Consider the following 20,699-nt stretch of genomic DNA (forward strand, 5'->3'; position numbering starts at 1 on the left):
ATTGACTTCACACTCAGCTCCCTCTTCACCATGACGGACTGGTGCAGTGTCCGCATCACAGCAGATGCAGCCCTAATCCATCTGTCAGTCTCCTGTTCCTTTCTTTTTATATATATATTATATCTTTATTTATATTTATAATAACTGCGGCTGCTGTTACACCCAAATTTCCCCTCTGTGGGACAGTAAAGGCTGTTTCTTCTTCTTCTTCTTCTTCTTACTCATGAGCAAGATGCTGAGATACTTAAAGTCCTCCATCCGGGGCAGCAACTCGTCCCTGAGCCAACGAATTAGAGCTGCTAACTCTCATACCAGCCGCTTCACACTCAGCTGTGAACCATTCCACTGCAAGCTGAAGACCACCACCTGATGAAGCCAACAGGACCACTTTATCCCCCCCAAAAAATTCTGAATCTACCAAAGCAGAAGCCTTACGCCACAATTCTGTCCATAAAAATTATGAACCAAATCGGTGACAACGAGCAGCCCTAGCATAGTCCAACACCCACAGGAAAAATGAGTCTGACTTATTGTCGGCAATACTGACCAAGCTCTCAGTGCGGTTGTACCAGGACTGAATGGCCCGCAACAACAGGTCAGACACCCCATACTCCCGCAGACCTTCCTGGGGAGGCTGGGGAGTGTGATCCCTTGATAGTTGGAACACACCCTCCGGTTCCCCACTTCTTAAAGGTCCCCCCATCACCCTATTCCAGCTGAGAAAAAGAGGTGTTTTTGTGGTTGCCTGGAATCAGTAATGTTGTTCTTAGTCTTCTTAAGAGAGTTCAGGCTGTGTTGAAGAAACAACATGTCATACCACATATTGACTTTCAAGCTTGTTAGAATATTACAAATAGAGTTTGCCTTATGTACTGTGTTTAGTGTTTGCACATGCTTCAATAAATCACGGATCCATTTCCCATTTTCCATAGAAAGACATGAGAGGTAGCTTAAGACTTCTGCACAGCACTATCTATCCTTTCATCACTAAAAAGTCAAAAGATAGTAGCTGTGTCAGTCTGCACAGATCAGGCTCAATGATCAGTGGCTTTTTCACACTGTATGGCGTATAAGAGCTCACCTAGTAAGAATATCTAGCAATTGTTGTGCTTCATCTATAGTATTATATTTCATACAGCTGCAATTGAGAACTTTCAGAACAGGTTCAGTAACATCACTGTCTGGTGATTCATTTTTGTAAAGATGTTATTTACTCTAATTCATTATTCTGATCAGAAGGAAGGAAATACAATATTTTAGCTCTCTCTCTCTAAGGGGAACTGAAACACTTACTATATTTTCAAACATTCTCTGTAGTGTCTTTTATCCATACAGTCCAAAGTTGCTCATTTTAGGACAAATACACAGAAAGATGTTTAATAATGAAAGTAATTTGACACTTTTTTTTTGACACATGTTTTAAACATGTGAAATGACCTTTTGTCATCTTCCTGGTCCTTTTACCCAGTCTTGTGTTTTTTGGGTTTGTTGAGATCCTGATATTGTTATTCCCTTTGTTGCCTGTTTCAGCTTTTGATTCTTAGTTTGTATGTTTTGCAATATTGAGTTTTTGTACCTTTAATTCCTGGTCAGGTTTTTGTTATAGGCTCAGAAGTTCTGTTCTTGGTTACAGTTTGTTGCTTTCCCTGAGTCCATGTCTAGTCTAATTGTCAAGTCTGTGTTTGTCATGTCTAGTCACTTCCTGTTTTGTCAGTCTGGTCTTTTGTGCATTATGTTCAGTTTTGCTTAGTTTGATTTAGTTCACCTGTTCCCCCCATTTGTGTACTGTTTCCTTAATCACCCTGTATGTATTTAAGCCCTCAGTTTTCCTTAGTTCATTGGGGGGTTTTTTTTTGCATTTTTGTGTCGTCCCTCATGGTAGTAAGTTTTCCTGCTCTGGTTCCAGCCACAGCAGCTTTTTTATCAGCAGTGGAGAGAGACAAGAAATGGAAGGACCCAGGAGCCACTGGGCATATGTATGTGGTTGCCAGCTTCACCACTAAGCCACCCAGGCGCCCCTCCTTAGTTCATTGCTGTGTCGTCCCTCATGGTAGTAAGTTTTCCTGCTCTGGTTCCAGTTTGTCTGAGTAACTATGCTCTGTATGTTTTATTTATTTCCTGCTTCTCGCCAGCAATAAAAGTTGTGCTTCAAGTTCATGTCTGACTCTGAGCCCTGCATTTTGGGTCCACACTCTGCCTGCCTCACTTACAAATTATGTTTTGTTTTTCTGCTTCCAATATTTTTTTTTTTTTTTGTCCATTCTGGGTTTCCATTTTTTTCTGTGGTCTTTCTCACCACTTACAGTAATTATAATTGAATTATTTCTTCTTGTACACAATCACACTGACATAATTACAACATGAAGTTACTGAATCCTTGTTAAACACATTATAAGTGCAGACTGCACATTTAAGTATATCCCAGCTAAATACATTTTATATATTTGTCATCAGGAACTTTGCTCAGTTTTAAGTGTGCAATTAGCAAGGCTAAAAACACGGGCATACCAGCTACATGAGAAAATGTTTAAAAGATGATTTATCACACTTCCACTGTTCATTGTAGTTTTGTTGGGGATCAGGGGAACATATCCCAATAGTACAGTCCCTATACTTTTTGCAGAATATGTCTGTCCTTGATGTTTTGCCAGGAGAAAAGTGGCTTCTTTGCTGCATTTTTTGACACCTGGCCATCTTTCAAAAGTCTCTACCTCACTGCATGCACAGACACATTCACACTTGCCTGTGTGACAATGCGGTCAAGGTTTCTCTGAATATTCGCTGCCACCTGGGGGAATTTCATCCTGAGAAAATATTAAATTTATAAAGAAATGGATTCAAAATTAGCATCGGAAACTACACAGGTTCGAATAAATACACCAGGGCAAGAGATGGGTCAATTGTTAAAAAGAGGATACTTTATTAAAACAATACTATTTAAAAATCTAAACATAAAAACATAAGGTGTCTGGGCTGTGGCACTAATTGCGCACCAGTTGAGGAACTTAAAATAATTAAAAAAACAAAAGGCTGGGATGGACTTACTGGCAGCCAGGGGCCCTGACAAGAGGGGAAGGAAACAAACAAAACACACAACACCACAGCTACACCAATAAAATACTCCATTTAGCTAAAAAAAAAAGAAAAAAACCTGGGATGCCTACTGTATTAGGCATACACACACACACACACACACAGACACACACACTAAAAACAGCAAAAAGACATAAAAACACTCAAATGGTCATGATAAAAAATAATCACAATGAATCTGTCAGGGGAATAATGCCCACAACTCCAACACCAGAATTAATCCCTGAACAGGCTGGAATACAACAATTGAACCACTCTCATTGAAGTTCTTGATGATCTGATAAATGATTGATTGATTTAGGTGTAATATTACTAGCAGCAAGCTGGTATTTGAAATCAGCCAGCATGACAGAGGGATCTCTAACCTATTCCCCATAAATCTTAGCACTTAACAGTGTACACTACACTGCTTTGTTTGTACTGCGGGACCTGATCCTTGGGGTGGACCAATATTTGGTGTTTGAAAGCCACAGAGACATGCTGTTGTATAAAAATGCGTCTCAGCTTTTCTGATATTTCTGACACATAAGATATCACCAATGGCTTTTGCTTTGGCAGCAGTTTTTGTTCTTCTCTCCTGGATTGCCTGGAGCATTCTTTAGGAGCCTTCCTAGCTTTGGCCAGTACCAAGCTGAGGTAACTGCATTTACTCGGTACCTTTTTGATACAATTTTCTTTTGCTTCTTTGGCTGCTGCGTCTGGTGTCCACTCTGTGTTGTAGCGTCCTGATGACACCCAGTTTGTGCTACAGTGGATGATGAGAGACAAACCTTAAATACAGATTGGTATGCGTTGATTTATGGCACACATAAGCTTTCAGCTACATTAAACCAAACACATGCAAATCTGTATTAAGGTTTGACTCTCATCATCCCAATTATTTAACACGATTGCTCACGACTGGTTGAATAGTGGGTTGATTAAATTTTTAAAAAGACAAAATTTTTCTTCTTAATCAAACAATTTCTACTTAATCAAGAGAGTGACTTTGGACTTTTGTAGAGGGCCAAAAGTAAAACGTGGTATGCTGAAAGGCAACATGAGAACATTATTGCAAAATAAAACGGGGCACAGAAATTATTTAAATAATCACTGGAAGCCAGCATTGTAATTGAAATAAAGACTTGCACAGTCCTAGTTCAAAATGTAATCTTATGAGAACTTGTTAAGTTAACACATGTGAGTGTATGAGCAACAACCCTGCAGAGAGCAAGCAAGAAAGACAGCTATACATAAACACAGGGATTGGAAGTGTGAAGCACACAAGTTTGCTGTGGCATTCAGGTAAAAGGTTAAACCAGGCATGTCCCCGTGATGGCTGAGGGGGGGTATGATGTACTGCACGGGTGGACCAGTGAAACAAAACAGAGCAGAGTAGCAACAGTGATACTTCTAACAGAAACAGATGCAGATGCACACTTTGATGCATCTCCATCAAAGATAAATAAGAAAAGGATCACTTATTTAAAATTCATACTAGTTTTGTCTCTTCTTCTGCATAAACTAGAGATAGTTTCAGCTTAAACAGAGGATGGTGTCATAGAGATAGTCTGCTAGCTGTGTTTGTCTGGATAATTGGGTGTGTGTGCTCAGGCAAGAAGTCTTTGGTCTGTTCTGGGAGAACGGTTAAAGGCTAAAGGTGACTAAGTGTTTGTAATCAGAGGCCCAAGGTTCTGGCAGGGGTGCCTAATTAATTTTCCCAAAGGGCCCCTCCACATCAGTCCCCGTTTCTCATGGCCCCTTGAGAAAGTTAATTGAGCACTTCTGCCTGTGATCTCCTTTGAGTTTCATCTTATACCATATTATTAAGAATTTATTTACCTGTTCCTGCACTGTATTGATCTTTATACGCTAATACAATTTTTATATCGCTTTTAACCTCCTGAATTTAGGCCTTATATTTTTTTTTATTTGCTGCTTTTGTGAAAACTTTTATTAAGGAAGTTTTGAAATGTGGTCCAGAAATAAATATTTTTAGTTTTTTCTGTTTTGTTTCTTTCGTAGACAGAAACAGATTTCCAAGGAAAGAAATGGGAAGTCACAGAGTTTCTGCACCAAATAAGCAAGAAATAGCATGTTGTTGTTTTTGTACCTGTGTTCTAACTTTATTTGGGATTATCATAAGAACATATTGTATTTGATAACTGCAGAAAGAAGAATTTGAAACAGTGAATACCAGTTAAAATGTAGAGTAAGAACTGGGAAGCTTTAAGAAGGAGAACAAGAATAACTGGTATAACTGTTTGGGAAATTCCACTGTGGGAGGAACTTTGATCTGTTTGATTTTTTTTAGAGAGAGCAGCATGTTTTTGTGGACATTCATAGTGCGTTTATCACATCTATCAAGGGCTTTCTGTCAACCAACCCAAACAAGTAAGGCATTATTTATACTAATTAAATTAGTGTAGCAGATGAGAATATATGATGCTTTTTCTTTCAGATAAACTGACTTTTGTCACAAATAGAGTCAGCAATTAAAAACAAAAAGAGGCACAGAGTTAAAATAGTGAAAGTGGGTATCTTTGAGGTGGCATGTAAAATGTAGGTAGAAGGCATAGAATAATATTTAATGAATAATATTTCATGAAAATTTGAGGCATCAACATTTGAATAAGAACAAATGAAACCCTTTCGTGATATTTGTGCACCTTAATGCTTTGAGTGTTAGAGAGGACTCAATGAAGGGCAAACTGATCAAATAAAATGCGGTGATAAATGCCTGAGGAGCAGATATACAAGACAAAACTCACAAGTTTGCAAGTTAAATACTCAAACATAAAAAACAGTCATGAAATCGCAAGAAGGAACTCGGAAGAGTTTATGTAGTTTTCATTGGAATCGTTCCAATTCACTGCTTTGTCTCTTTGACGCTCTCAATACTTCTGATAAATAAGTTAATCTAGCTTAAAATAAACAGTATTTCCTCACTGATACGTCTGATTATAAAGTAGATCATCAGATGAAAGGAGAAACTTTGAATTTTCTCAGAATTTGATATGGTTTTTGATTTTGCATATGTTAACACTGGTATAGTTATATACAGAAGTTTTCCTTTTTCTATCTGTGTATCTACTTCCAAGAAGCATCTAAAATAAATACTTTCTCTGGCCTGAGTTGTGAATCTAACTGAAAAAGGTACAGTGGACAAATGACTTTGATTACATGTTTAATTATAAAAGTAATCTTTAGTCCTTTTAGTTTGCTGTCTAGATGGGTCAAGCATTTAAAATCAGTGACCCTTTAGAAACTTATTGATTGGTTGAACTGTCTGCACAGTAAATTTCTGAGTAGTCTGCATTTTTACATGTACTTTAAAATGTAAGCTTAAAATCTGAATTGATGAGTTGAAATCCATGTTACACCCCACAATGTACATAATATTCCAGCAACTGTAGGTAACAAAATTTCTTTGTCAGAAACATGGCCTCCTTATTGTCTGAGGTGCAATTTCAGTGCAGCATCTGTCTGGAGAGCTTCAAAAACCCTGTGTCTATTCCATGTGGACACAATTTCTGCCTGGAATGCATCAAACACTACTGGGATGTGGTGCATAGGTCAGATTGTCCGCTGTGCAAAGAAAACTTCAAAAAACGCCCCGAACTCAGGATCAATGTGGGCTTAAGAGAAATCACTGAAAATTTTCAAAGGTTGGTTGATTTTAACAGTATTATAGTGTTTTATTTGAACGTTTTAATGTGAATGGAATTAATCAGATGGACATTATAATTTCAAAGATCTGTGAAGGAAAGACAGGCACACAGACCAGTTCCAGCAAAGAGACACCACATTAAAAGACAGTCCTCCAAGCCTGAGCCTGTTCCTTGTGACATCTGCCAGGAAAACAAATTAGCAGCTGTCAAGTTCTGCCACGTCTGCCAGGCGTCGTACTGTGAAAATCATCTGGCACCTCATCTAAGGGATCCAGTGATGGTGAAGCACAGGCTGACTGATCCAGCAACCTTCAGCAAGAGTCCCCTCTGCAGACATCACAACAAGGTCCTGGAGAAGTTCTGCAAGAAAGACCACATGCCTGTTTGCATGACTTGCATAGAGAAGGATCACAAACATCATGAGCTCGTGCCAGTGGAGAAGGAGATCAATAGGATCAAGGTCTTTATTTTATCAAACACAAACAGTTAAATATAAGAACATTTATAGATTCTCTTGTAAAGAACTTAAAGATGATCTGACATGTAAAATAAATGATTTCAACTTCAACCTTTACAGACGAAGGTGAAGAAGACTCAAGAGCACTATCAACACATGATGCAGAGCAGATTAAAAAAGGCTGAAGAAATCAACGAGTCAGTGGAGCTGAGCAAAGTACATTTTGTCATTTAATATTTTTTTAATATCACCTTTACTCAACTCACAAAACTTCAATTAAATCATTTGCAACAGCTCACATCAGAAGAAAAGCTATGCAAGCTTTTTAAAAAAAAAAAAAAAAAAGAGAGAGAATCACCATCCACAGCTCGAAATTTTGAGTTGTTTTTTCTTGAAATTTTGAGTTATGGATGGTGATTTTTTTCTTCTTTTTAGTGGCAGAACCAAGCTTCCATAAAAAGCAACAGTGTTCCCAGGAAAAAAATGCTTCATGTAGACTGGAAATAAAATATGGAGGAGTCTCCACCTGCAGGCCTTTTTGGGGGGGGGGGATGCAGGCTAAAGGCACTTCCACATTAGCTTCAGTTTTCAGGCCTGGATCTTTTATATACAGTTTATACTGCTACAGTGCACATGCAAACTGTAAGTACAGAGTAACCTAGTGCACAAAAGACTCAGATTAAATGACAGAATAATTATGGAAATAACAATAAAAGTGAATAAAACAAATAGTACATAAAAGCTAAAAATCCTCCACTTGAGCTTCTTCTCAGAAAAGTCTTTTTCTTTAATGTCCTTACTCTCTAGTTTGACACTTTTCTAAAGCAATGCTGTCTCCATTCTGGTGAGTGGGATACACTATGATATTAATAGAGAAAACAGACTGCATGAACCTGTGATTTTGATTATAAGCAGACATATTCTTTGTAACAATTATCAGTTACAAAACTGTTTCATTTTGCATTTTGTTTCATTACATAAGGGGTACCGATCTGCAAAAGTCATATTTTTTAAATATTTTATGCACATCTGCAGAGAAATAAAGAAAAAGATATACAGACAAGTGTTCAGGCTGCCACGAAGATGATAAGCGTAATTGAGGAAAACCAGGCTTTGCTCATCGAGGAGATCGAACGGAAGCACGAGGCAGCTGAGAGGAAAGCGGAGGAGCTTCTCAAGGAGATCAACCAGGAGGTCAATGAACTGGAGAACAGAAGCAGCGAGCTGGAGCACCTGGAGCACACTGAGAACCCATTTCTCCTCCTGCAGGTCAGAATGAATATTTCACTTTAATATTCAGCTCAACCAAGCAGGTTAAAGCATTTAAAATTTTGATATGTCATTATGCAGACTGCTGATTGTCTGCCTGTTTATTTGTACTCATATCTGTCACTGGTGCTGTTTTAGAGCTCTTCACATCTGAGCGCCCCAGCGTCTATCAAGCACTGGTCTGATGTCAAAGTCCAGTCAGAAAACTACATAATGACTGTGAGGAAAACCTTCTCCAAACTGGCCGACATCTGCCATGAACTTGAGAAGGAAATGTCGGCAGAAGGTCTGTAATCGTTACATTAATATCAGTGACAAAGATTTTAGTCTTTGCGTGTCTGGGTTCTCTAGTTTTATCATAAACCTGTTGCCTTTTGTCTGTATTATATCATATTTTATGCTTTGATTCTGCACAGAATTACCTTTAGTGGTACACTAAATTAAACCTTACAACATTCACCAAAATAAGAATATTTTGCCAAGTTCTATGATATTACATACTGTTTAATGAAACTAAAGTAACACACAGTTTCTGTTCTGTTCCTTTGCAGAAGTAAGCAGGGCGAACAAATATGCAGGTACGTGCATGGATATAATATGTGGATTACATGAGAATGAACAGTTTGTCACTAACATATCCAATAAAATATGTACTAAAAACAAACTGCTTCTTCACATTGCATATAAATAATCTTTAAGCCTCTCCAAACACGTACATGTGTATGTGATGCAGAATCCAGATGTTCTGTAGCCAAACAAGTCACTCAAAATTGGCAACTTAAATAAAAATCTGTATTCAGTAGTTTCAGAGTAACACTTTCTTGCTGCATTGTTTCTGTAATTTTGAAAACTATAAATAAATCCAAAATTATCAAATCTTTCATGCTTTTCTTCTGTTTCTGTCTCCAGTGGATGTGACTCTGGATCCTGCTACTGCTGCTGGCTGGCTCGTCCTGTCCCCGGACAGTAAAACGGTATGCCGTAATTTGCAGCTGTATGATTCCTGACTAGAACTCCTTTGCAGAGCCAACATGTCAACAAAAGCTCAGTGCTAAATGCAGCCAAATCCTGCTGCAAAAAGGATCCAACAAAGTGCTGATGAGGCTTGGATAAATAAACATGCAGCTGTTTGTATAATTGTGCAATCACTCGCTTAGTTAGCAATGCTCACCTGCAGGTAAGCGCTGCAATATTACCGTGTAAACACCTGAAATTTGGTGCAATTTCACCAAGAAAATAAACTGTGATGTACAGAACCGAAAAGACAACTGAGCATATTTCAGGGTTTGTGGAAACTAGTGACCCTGAGCTCAGGAAGATGTAAAGTAATGATAATTATGGAATCAGTTAGTTGTTGTGACTGAATATGATCGTGGTGATCCACAGGTGAGCCTGAGCTCCTTGAATTTCAGGAACTTGCTGCCCGACAACCCCCGCAGGTTCGACTCCTGCGTCGCCGTCCTGGGGAAACAAAGCTTCACATCTGGGAAACATTACTGGGTAGTTCAGGTAGGATTAAAGGACAATTACAAAAAATGCTGACTTGTAAAATAATTTGTAGTTGTGGTCATTGTGGGAAAATGTGGACATAACTTATGTTAAAGCCAAAAACCTGCTGACAATTTTGAAGCCATCTGACTGAGCAAACACAGCACAAGACTTAGCCTAAAATACACAAAAGAAAATTATACACAAGCCTTCTCTGTGACTCAGTACTGTGTAATGTTGTGACCTAAATACGCAGGAAAATAACTCTTTGCACCCCCTGGTGGCTCTATGATGCTCACCTCTTCTTTTCTGTCTGTTGTGCTTGGTGTCACATGAGGACCAGAGAAAATAAATGACAGTACCAGCCCATTATCAAAGGTTTCTGAGCCTGGTTAGCTTATAATTAAACAATGCAAGCCTAAACATTTTTTACTTGTTGATTAAGTGTGATCTTTTTCTCACTCCTTTTCTTCTTTGTGATGCATTCTTGTGTTTCAGGTTGGGAATAAAAGAGATTGGGATCTTGGTGTGGCCCGGGAGTCCATCAACAGGAAGGGGGCCATCACAGTTTGTCCCGACAACGGTTACTGGGCGATATGTCGACGCAAAGGCGGCAGTCTGTGTGCCTGCACTGGGCCCTCCATCACCCTTCACCTGAATGAAATTCCTCAGAAAGTTGGTATATTCCTGGACTGTGAAGAAGGGGTGGTGTCTTACAACACGGAGGCAAAGACTCATGTTTATACTTACAGTGGGCTCACTTTCACAGAGCCGCTGTATCCGTACTTTAACCCCTGTCTTCATGACAACGGGCTGAACACAGCCCCACTGGTTATCTGTCCAGTCGAGGATGCTGTCAGTGTAGATCCTGAAGTAATTTAAACAAGAGACTCTGATCATCCTCTTTAACGTCTCAAGAGTAACCAAATTACAGTATTTATCTGGGTAAGGATGATGCTGTAATCTGTGAATGCAAACAGAAAGCACTTGGAGCAGAATACAGGAAATATTTGTATCCAAAGTGTAGAGCAAAACTCCCACATGTTATCCAGATACAGATCAGGTGGTAGTACCAGGATCAGGGTTTCTGCCAGTCCATCAGGCCTAAGTTCACCTCATGGAAGGTCTATGCACAGGGAAATTATTATGTATTTATTCCAGTGAAAAGCTATAACCATTAGCCTAATTTACTTTATTAGCCAACTGTTCCTCTTAAATACTTTTATACAAAGAGAAAAAAAAATGCTTGCTGTTTTATCCGTTCGGCTTGTGCGTGCACTAAAGTAGGAGAAATGTGGATGCTGTATGATGATAAATGTGAGTCTGTGCTCTTTGCTGATAAGCTGAATACTGTGCACCACTCTGCTTATGTGTGTAGTATAACAAGCACTGAGACCGGAGTTATTCACAAAAATCATTTATTCCATTAATCATTTATAAAACAAAGTTTAAACACACACCACACACACACACACACACACACACACACACACACACACACACACAGCTAAAAGATAATTCTGTAACATACACATTACTTTCTCTTCATGCCATAGATGGGAAATAAAAGCACTGCATTTTGTTTGATCTTGTTTGAGATCTGTTGCACCTCACATAGTTACATTCCTCTTGCGTGCCTGTTTATACGCTGTCTGTAGCTCATAGATCAGATCAGTAGTAGTAACGTTACATGAGCACATATTGTGAATATCTTAAGGAAAACACTAAAAGCAAATGTAAGACATGTACAGTATATATATGTCACCTTGTTTCTTCATCATTGTAGAAATGCATTTAAATGCCTTTATTCTTTGATTAATGTGTCATATCCAAGCTGACATAAATGTGCCTGAACTGAATTCCTGAAATTTTTCTGTGTTCTTTGAACTTAGCATGCAGTGGTTTGGCTCCATTTTCTTTTTAAATCTCAACACAGAGTCCAGATTACAGCCGTATGTGAAATATCCATCCATCCATTCTCTTCCACGTATCCTTTTCAGGGTCGCAGGGGGGCTGGAGCCTATCCCTGCTGTCATAGGGTGAGAGGAAGAATACAACTTGGACAGGTCGCCAAATAATAAATTCCATAAACACTAAACAGCACAATCCGCAACAGGTTGTCCACTAATCCGCAAGACAATTAGTCATTTGTTCCAAAACGACCCACATGCGCGTTTCCAAAACGACCCCCCCCTCCCCTATACGTGGCTTTGCGTGTCATGTTGGTCATATCAGTGCCCAATGTAGCTGTACGTCAGCAGATGGGACAGCTGTGACTGAGGAAGGTTGAATAAAGTGCTTTGAGTGCTCAAGTACAAAAAAAAGTGTTATATAAGAACCATCTAATGTCATTTAGTTGCCATAGAAAATCCATATTTACGTATTTCTTCGGAATTTCCCAGAGAAAGCCGAACCTGTTACTCACACACCCTTCCGTGTACGACCGCTAGAGGTCGCTTAATTTTATTTTAAAATCTAAGTATTGGTCATAAACTCAAAACCCTGAAACCAGACCAGGGGCCGCAGCAGTACCTGCTTTCAGGAAATATAATAATAAAATAATAATAATAAACATTTTCTCAAAAACGTCGTTGGACAGAAAAACACTGAAGCCCCCAAAACCACAAAGCCTCCATACGTTTCAAATGCAATAATACTCCCAAATATGAGTTTAAAGTCTTTTTAGTATGAAACCTGTTATTCCAGTGGATTCTTGTGGAGCTGCAGTACAGAGATGAACATAAACATAAATATATCAATCTTTGAAAATTTGTTCTTTTTTTGTTTTAAAAAGAAATGCTGCTCCTTGTGCAGTCAAACGAAACTGAAACGAAACCGTCGTCAAACAAGTTGTGACGCAGATCGCACAAAGAGCAGAGCACAACGAGCTGCAGAGAATCGAAGGACGACAAAAAAAAAAACAAAAACTGCCATCAAACTGATTAATCTGCTGCTGCATTTCTTTTCATCATGGATGGTGAGTTTTGAACGACTTCTTCTTGTCGCTCTGCGCTAACACCGGTGGACTGAACTTTGAGCTCACATGTGCACATGAGTAACGGAGCTGGAAATGCTGCGCATTGCTTACTTTGAGTAAACGTTTGGAGTATTGAAATGTATATTACAGTGGACTATCTTTGATGCTGTGGATCATAATGTTCTACCTGACAGTGTGTTTAATGTGTGGGGCTGAATTGTGCCACCATTTTCTGAAATGCGCCACGCTGCTCATTTCTCTCTGCGTCGAAAATGCTCAGTCATGCTTCTCAAATGGCAAAGGAACAGTGTCCAGTTTACAAAGCAGCATTAAAGTAACATATGGAGTTAGTAATATCTGCTCAGTAAAGTAAAAAAATTAATTGTGATTCATAAATGCCGATATTCTTTATATTTGCTATTATTATTTCTATTTATCTACAAAACATTAATCAAAACAGGTCATGTATGAACATGCCAGACATTTGAGTGTAAAAAAAAAATGCTTTTAGTTAATGAAAAATGACCTCATCGATTACATTGCATGCATGCTGAAATAAGGTGTGTGTGTGTGTGGTGTGTGCGGGGGGGGGGACTGGTTAAACATAGCGAGTGAGTGAGTCCTAATACTTAAGGAGAGAGTGGAATACTTTAATAAGTACTGGTACAGATGATAACTTTCAGAACCATCAGTATGACTACAAAAAGCAAAACAAACAGAAAACAATATCATTCTCTTCTAGGGTCAAATGAAAGAAGGATTGTCCTGCTGGGAAAACAGGCTCTGGGAAGAGCAGCCTGGGAAACATGATACTGGGAGACAGCCTGCTGAAGGTGAAACTGTCTCCAGAGTCCGAAACAAGTGAATGCACTAGGGTTTAATATTTTTACCGAAAATGGCATGAATCAAATCCCGGGAAATGGCTCGTCATTCCCGGGATTTGATTCATGCCCGGGAAATGACGAAATGGCTCGTCATTTCCCGGGAATCCCGGGAAAAAGTTTATTTATTTTTTTATTTTAATTAGGCCTTCTGTAGCCTGTGTCGGCCTTAACCTATTGTGATATTGTAGAGGTAGCTTTCCAGCTATGTCCTGTTATGCCCAGTAGGGGGTAACGTCGGCTTGATTAACGCAATAAAACCTACATCTCGACATTGGAGTGCTCGAGCTATGCGGTGTTGTATCGTTCCTCAACACTCCCCTTAACAAATATAATTCGAATATTCCTCCATTGTACATGGAATTATACCAAGCTATTTTACAACTGCTGGTGCAAAACAATACGGTTCATCTCCACAGCATTGATAAAGGCTCAGCCACGCTGTCGTGGCGACATCTGTTGCGCTATATCTCCACCAGTGGAAACGCTTGTAAAAGTCATGAAAGTTAACTACCGTACTACACTATAATATGACATAACACAGGGCCTTGAGTAATGCACTACGACTTGGTCATTACCATTCTGGCAACAGCAAATTTTATAACACCGTGTCTGAGGGTTTAAAGTAGGTTCGCTGTGAATCGTCTTTTGAAAAAACTGGCCGATCCTTATAGCCTAAAAATATACATTTTACTCAACTCCATTTTAAAAGCGAAATATGTTAAAGCAATCTATTTCATGATAATTTCTTCACACATTAGGCCCGCATCCTAATTCATGATTGTTAGTAAGCGGCTGCAAACGAGGAAAAGAAACACTCGAAGTTAAACAGATATTTCTTTATTGTTCAGGGCAGGCATATTTTATAGGCTATATAATGCAATATAACAATATATAATATAAAATTATATAATACAAAATACCTTAGGGTAAACACATTGCCTACGATTTCAACAAATTAAAGAGGAAAAAAGTACAACTGTAATACCTCTATTAAAACGCTTGAGATGAAGGCTGAAGCCTTAAACGGAGGCTGAACGTGCCTGAAATGAAGAGTAATGCTTTTCGCATTAAACGAACCCTTCTCTCAATATTTCCTTAAATTTAACTTTCTGAAGCTTTCTTTTCTTTCTGAAAGTCAAATCGACGCGCGCGACTTTTTTCCCGGTTTCCCGTCTAACGTTTCCGGAAACGGGAAATGGTTCTGATCGCATTTCCCGGGAATCCCGGATCCCGGATTAAACCCTAGTACGCACCACTGTGGTTGACACTCCTGGCTTCTTTGATACAAACATGTCTGAAGAGGAGCTGAAGCTTGAGGGTAGTGGAATGTATTAAGGAGTGTGCTCCAGGGCCTCATGCTTTTCTCATCATGCTCCAGTTGGGAAGATACTCATATCAGGAGAAAGAGGTCATCAGGAAAATATTTGATGTTTCTCAGAGGAAGCTCTGAGCACGCTGTGATTGTCTTCACACATGGTGATGACCTCCCTGAAGGAATGAAATCAAGGATTTTGTTTGTAAAAGTAAAGATCTGAGTGATCTAGTGAAGCAGTGTGGTGGGCCGGTGTCCATGTTTTTTGATAATAAACGCTGGAACAACACCAATCACGGTGACTACAGGAGTAAACCATTTCCAAGTGAAACAGCTTCTCACACTGTTGATGAGATCAAAAACAGCAGAGGCCTGCTACACCAATGAAATGCTTCAGGCCAGTGGAAGAAAATCAGTGGAACATTGAAATGCTTCTGAAATTTTAGCTGGTTTCACTGTAGAGCAGTGCTGGGAGCAACTCTTTGGTGCAACAAAATTACCAATTAAATCCAGTTTGGGTGCCAGGCATTGGAGGAATAGCTGGAGTGCTGTTGGATACAGTTCACCAACGTGAGGAAGCTGTGAGGAAGACCATTGAATTAATAACAGCCACTGAAACTTTTTACAGTGGAACCTCAAAGAAGGGTTCAACCAGAACGATGAGTAATTCTGGATAGGTTGAATTATTTGTCTGTAATCTCTGGTGTGTAAATGAAGGAAAGGTTTGGATTTAGAAAGGAATGGCGGTCAGTGCTACAAAAGATTTATCCTCTTCATCAGATAAAGCTGTCAATCACAACCCAGTCCTTCCAGCTGGGCCAGGATCTGTATGATATATATTTTACCAAATGTTTGGCAATTTTCTTTCTCAATTTAAGTGTGATATGTTTGATTTTCAAACTGCCAAAACCAACAACAGAAATCACACTTAATTGAAACCAGTTTATTTTGCTTATTTTTTTTTTAAAAACTTTTGAATTATATGTTATACATCCTCTAAAGCAGGGGTGTCCAAACTACGGCCCGTGGGCCAAACATGGCCCAAGCTCAGCTTTTTAATGGCCCCCAAGTCTCGTCTATACATGTGTTTTTTTGGCCCACCGGCACAATAATTGAAAGCAAATCAGCATGCAATTCCTCTTTTTAATTCATTGAGGCACTGTCGTGTAACAGATATCTGCCAACTGCTTAAAACCTCAAAAGAAGAAGACTAAATTATTAACCAATCACAGCCCATGCTTTGTGATGCCCTGTGTCTTGGGTTGGTGTCATAGGTGACACACATTGTTGCCAACCAAGCAACTTTTCAGAATCCCTAGCGACATTTTTTTTCCACCCACAACACAACTATTGAGAAATTTAGCGACTTTTTCCAGTGACTTTGGTGACTTTTTGAGATAGCCTGGAAAGCTGAACTCCTCCACCAACACCCTGTTTTGTGTGCATACAGCGCACCCTTCGTACATGTGGACTTCACTTCGCCACCGAGGGGACTTGCGGGAGTTCATGTTGCCAGTACTGGTGTGCAAACGAAGGTATGCAGCAGTTAGTTCAACAACTGTTTTGGGGATTTTGTCGCCATCAAATACATGTTGCAGTTTGACCCTGATGATGCTTCACCTCACCTGCAGCTACACCTGCAGCTGGAGCTTAAACAAGAACTGAGCTTCAGTGTGACAGCAACACCAGCATCTCTCTCGCCTTTTTACCGGTGCCGTGCCAAAAAGTGATTTTCAGTATTTGCCAAGAAAATTATTTGTTGTATTTAAACTGGTTTAAATGACTTTTTGGACTATAATCTGTCCAACATTTTTCTCATGAATGATATTTTGAGTGAGAAAGAACACTCCTGTCACAGGTAGAAGCTGCAGTTACGTTTTGGCAAAGTGACTTTTATATAATCGTTATTTATCAGGGAATTTCTGTGTGCAGAAATTAGTCTGGATCTCAAGTGGAGATCCAGACTAAGTGACACCCACCTACGTGACATTTTATCCACGTCTACCACTGCTCTGGTGCCAGACCTGCCCTGCGAACCTGTGTGCTCTTCACATTAGTGTCAGTTTACCTGGTGCTCTGTTATCAGAATTTCACAGCAGTATTTTACAGTTTCTGTATGTTATAAATTTCAGTTGAAAATTCAGAGCTTTTTTGGAAATAAAAGTATTAAATAACAATATTTATATGCATCTTTTATTTTAATTTTATTTAAATAACATCATCAGGGACTGTTGGCCCTCAGGCACTTTCACATTGTCAAATCTGGCCCTCCTTGAAAAAAGTTTGTCCGCCCCTGTACTGTACCTCTTATATCAATGCAGTCGCTTTCTTTAAAGCTGAGTTAGTGAAAGCGTTGCAGATTCAAACCCTTACAGCTCTTTGCTGTAAGTTAGTTGTTTCACAGCTGTCTAAATCAGTCCTGTACGACGGAGTATTAGGGCCACATTGAAAAAAAAAATTAAAATGTGCATTTCGAGAATAAAGTCAAAATTTCGAGAATAAAGTCGTAATTTCGAGAAAAAAAGTCAAAATACTATTTCGAGAATAAAGTCAAAATTTCGAGAATAAAGTCCTAATTTTGAGAAAAAGTCAAAATACTATTTCGAGAATAAAGTCGAAATTTCGAGAATAAAGTCGTTTCAAGTCAAACAGCTGCCACGCGACGTCTGCTATACCCTCTCCAGTATGCCTTGCGTGGATGAGTTAGTGAAACTATATTTCAAAATCGGTTTTAGTAATAAGGAAATTCTTTCTCTTTTAGCGCATAAACACGATGTAGTTATAAGTATAAGGACGTTGAAGAGATGGTGCAGAAATCTGTGTCTAGTCAGAAGGAAAAATCACACAGATTTGGAAGAATTGGCCGGATTTGTGCAAAATGAAATAGCTGGCAACGGACAGATGCAAGGATATCGGTGGTTACACCTTCGTGCATTACAGAGGGGGTATGTTGCATCACAAGACACAATAAGGCAGCTGATCAAGTTGTTTGATCCTGAAGGTGTGGAGCTCAGGCGGGCGCGCCGTCTGAGACGCAGGCATTACCGTAATAAAGGCCCAAATGCTCTGTGGCACATGGATTCGTACGATAAACTGAAGCCCTATGGCATTGGCATCAATGGCTGCATTGATGGTTTTAGTCGCTATGTTGTGTGGATGGAAGCCTACAGAACAAACAACGACCCAAAGGTGATTGCTGATTACTTCATCACATCTATTGCGCGCTTGGGAGGATGTCCGGAGCGTCTGCGCGCTGACAGGGGGACAGAAAATGGACATGTTGAAAACATGCTTGTCTTTTTGCGAAGGAACCACACTGACAGTTTTGCAAGAGACCGAAGTTTTGTCTATGGGCGCAGCACCGCAAACCAGCGTATTGAGTTTTGGTGGGGAATCTTGAGAAAACAAAGTGCACAGTTTTGGATCAATCTTTTCCAAACTCTCCAAGATGATGGGCATTTCTCCGGTGATTTTTTGGATAAAAGCTTAATTCAGTTCTGCTTCCTAAACCTTGTTCAGGTACGTTTCCGAGCTCATTACCCTTGCTTTCGTTATCCACATCTTCCATCATAAAGTCAGCATTGTTTTAATTAGAGCATATTTGGAATATTAATATTTGGTATTGGAGCGCATAATTCTCAAAAAATTCGCACACCTGACTATTTTTATTAGGACTATGCGCGCAACAGCAGCAACAGAAAAATTAAAAGCTTCAGTATGATGTTTTCATTATCTTTTTATTCAGGAAGAACTTAATGAAGTCGTGACAACCTGGAATTCCCACAAAATAAGGCCAAAGGCGGGTCACGGGGTGACTGGAGGCCGTCCTGTTTTGATGTACACACTTCCAGAGATGCATGGCGCTGAAGACTGTCTTAAGACTATTGATTTGGAGGAGCTGGCCCTATGTAAGGAGGAGTGCACCCCCAAAAGCCAGTACCCCTGTGATGAAACTGTATTTGATCTCTGCTGTCTTCTAATGCAGGAAAAAGGATGGGATGCTCCAAGAGATGCATTTTCTGCTGCTGAATTGTACTTGTTACTAAGAAATGAAATACTGCTAAATATTTAAGGGCAGGATAGTCCTCTAAGGACGTTAATTGGTGTGAGCTGTCAGATTTCAGAAGCCTGGTACTGAAACCATGAAGTCCTCTAAATGTGGACAATTTAACAGAGTATAAAAGCTATTTCTACCCATAACATGGGCCTACTTGTAAAACTTTATTTTCACAATGAAAGTATTCCTTTTTTCCCCTCTGACTACCTTAATCAGTGTTTGCTGTGAAGGAGCGATGTATATATGAAGGCTGAAATAATTTGTGGTGGGTTAATTATGCTTTTATTCTTCAATTTAATTTGTGTTAAACTGTCAAGGACTGACTCAACATGAAGGTTACCATAACAGTCTACAAGAATATTGTCTGTAACAATGGCACAACATGCTGGAGTATTAAAAGATTGTATTGTAGAGGATGCAATGTGCACTTAATTTCCTGCAAAATTACTCAGGTGCCAGTCACTAGACACAAAATCTTTAAATAGAAAACTCTTTATTTCACTAACTTTTTGTGCTATCAACTAGCTATTAAGTCTTGATTATTAACTTAACTGATTGTTAAACAGATCATACAGAAATGAAACTGGTGCACTTTTAAAAACATCAAATTATGAACATTCTTTGGTGCATTTGTAAAGAAAATTAAGATAACATAAAAAGAAATAACAATTTCCATTACTTTAAAATGACAAAAAAAATAAAAAAAATAGCATGGCATACTCCCAGAATTAATATGATTTGTGCAGTTACAGATCAATCATGTAAAACTTGTGGCTTCATCACAGTTGTCCTGTGTGTACTTGGGAAACCATATCCTAAGGCACAAAACTGAAATACATTTTTGCAGCAGCAGTTCAATGCAGTTCAGTGACTATATGAAGAAAAAATACATTGTCTAAATTATGAACATACTAAGCAACATAAAACCCTGAAGATGTAACAATGGAAATGTCACATGAACGGGAAATCTTACATGTGCACATTCACAAATATTGATTAGCCAATTGAAAAGCATAGGAATCCCTTGGAGGATGTAATTGGTATTCACATTAGCTTGCTGTAGCTGCTTAGAACAGATGTAAACGTGTCTATTCACAAGAGTCTGCACATGTTGGTTTTATTTTACAATAACTTTAAATAAAATATGATGCTCACCTACCATATCAAGTGCAGATTCAATCCAACAATATTTTGTCAGTGAAGATTTGAAAAATATCAATAAGGTCCTAACTGTCTGTTATTTACATTTATTTTATATGAATCACTTATTACAATTTTGTAATAACATCTACACACAAAGACATGTCATTTCCAATTCAGCACCTTTTAAAACAGATATGCAGTTGCTGATAGCTTAGAACCCAGCTTGTGAGAAATGTACTTGAAGTGGCCCTGTAAAAACAGATATCAAAAAAGTCCAGTATAGGCCACTAGTATAACCGGACAGAACAGATGAGACTTGAAGACAAAGTACACCTAAGAAAAGGAAATAAACAGTTGTAGACTGTCCAA

The 20,699-nt window shown here is 38.9% G+C and overlaps 1 protein-coding gene across 1 annotated transcript; it reads left to right on the plus strand.

Moving 5' to 3' along the window:
• The first annotated feature begins 6,513 nt into the window (after positions 1 to 6,513).
• On the plus strand, positions 6,514 to 11,056 carry LOC115797138 (zinc-binding protein A33-like). The gene is made up of 9 exons (XM_030753624.1): positions 6,514 to 6,740; positions 6,828 to 7,203; positions 7,321 to 7,416; positions 8,236 to 8,469; positions 8,608 to 8,755; positions 9,021 to 9,047; positions 9,379 to 9,443; positions 9,856 to 9,978; positions 10,456 to 11,056. The coding sequence occupies exons 1-9, from the start codon at positions 6,514 to 6,516 to the stop codon at positions 10,837 to 10,839; spliced, it is 1,680 nt and encodes a 559-aa protein (XP_030609484.1). The 3' UTR covers positions 10,840 to 11,056.
• The last annotated feature ends 9,643 nt before the right edge of the window (positions 11,057 to 20,699 follow it).

Source organism: Archocentrus centrarchus, chromosome 18 (assembly GCF_007364275.1).
Source record: "Archocentrus centrarchus isolate MPI-CPG fArcCen1 chromosome 18, fArcCen1, whole genome shotgun sequence".
In the NCBI taxonomy this organism is placed as follows: domain Eukaryota; kingdom Metazoa; phylum Chordata; class Actinopteri; order Cichliformes; family Cichlidae; genus Archocentrus; species Archocentrus centrarchus.

What these genes read in the sequence shown, in the direction of transcription:
- LOC115797138 (XM_030753624.1), top strand. Translation starts at nt 6,514, where the DNA reads ATGGCCTCCTTATTGTCTGAGGTGCAATTTCAGTGCAGCATCTGTCTG. An exon ending in AGTCAGTGGAGCTGAGCAAA is followed by an intron (nt 7,417 to 8,235) that starts GTACATTTTGTC and finishes GCACATCTGCAG; the next exon opens with AGAAATAAAGAAAAAGATAT. An exon ending in GAAGGAAATGTCGGCAGAAG is followed by an intron (nt 8,756 to 9,020) that starts GTCTGTAATCGT and finishes GTTCCTTTGCAG; the next exon opens with AAGTAAGCAGGGCGAACAAA.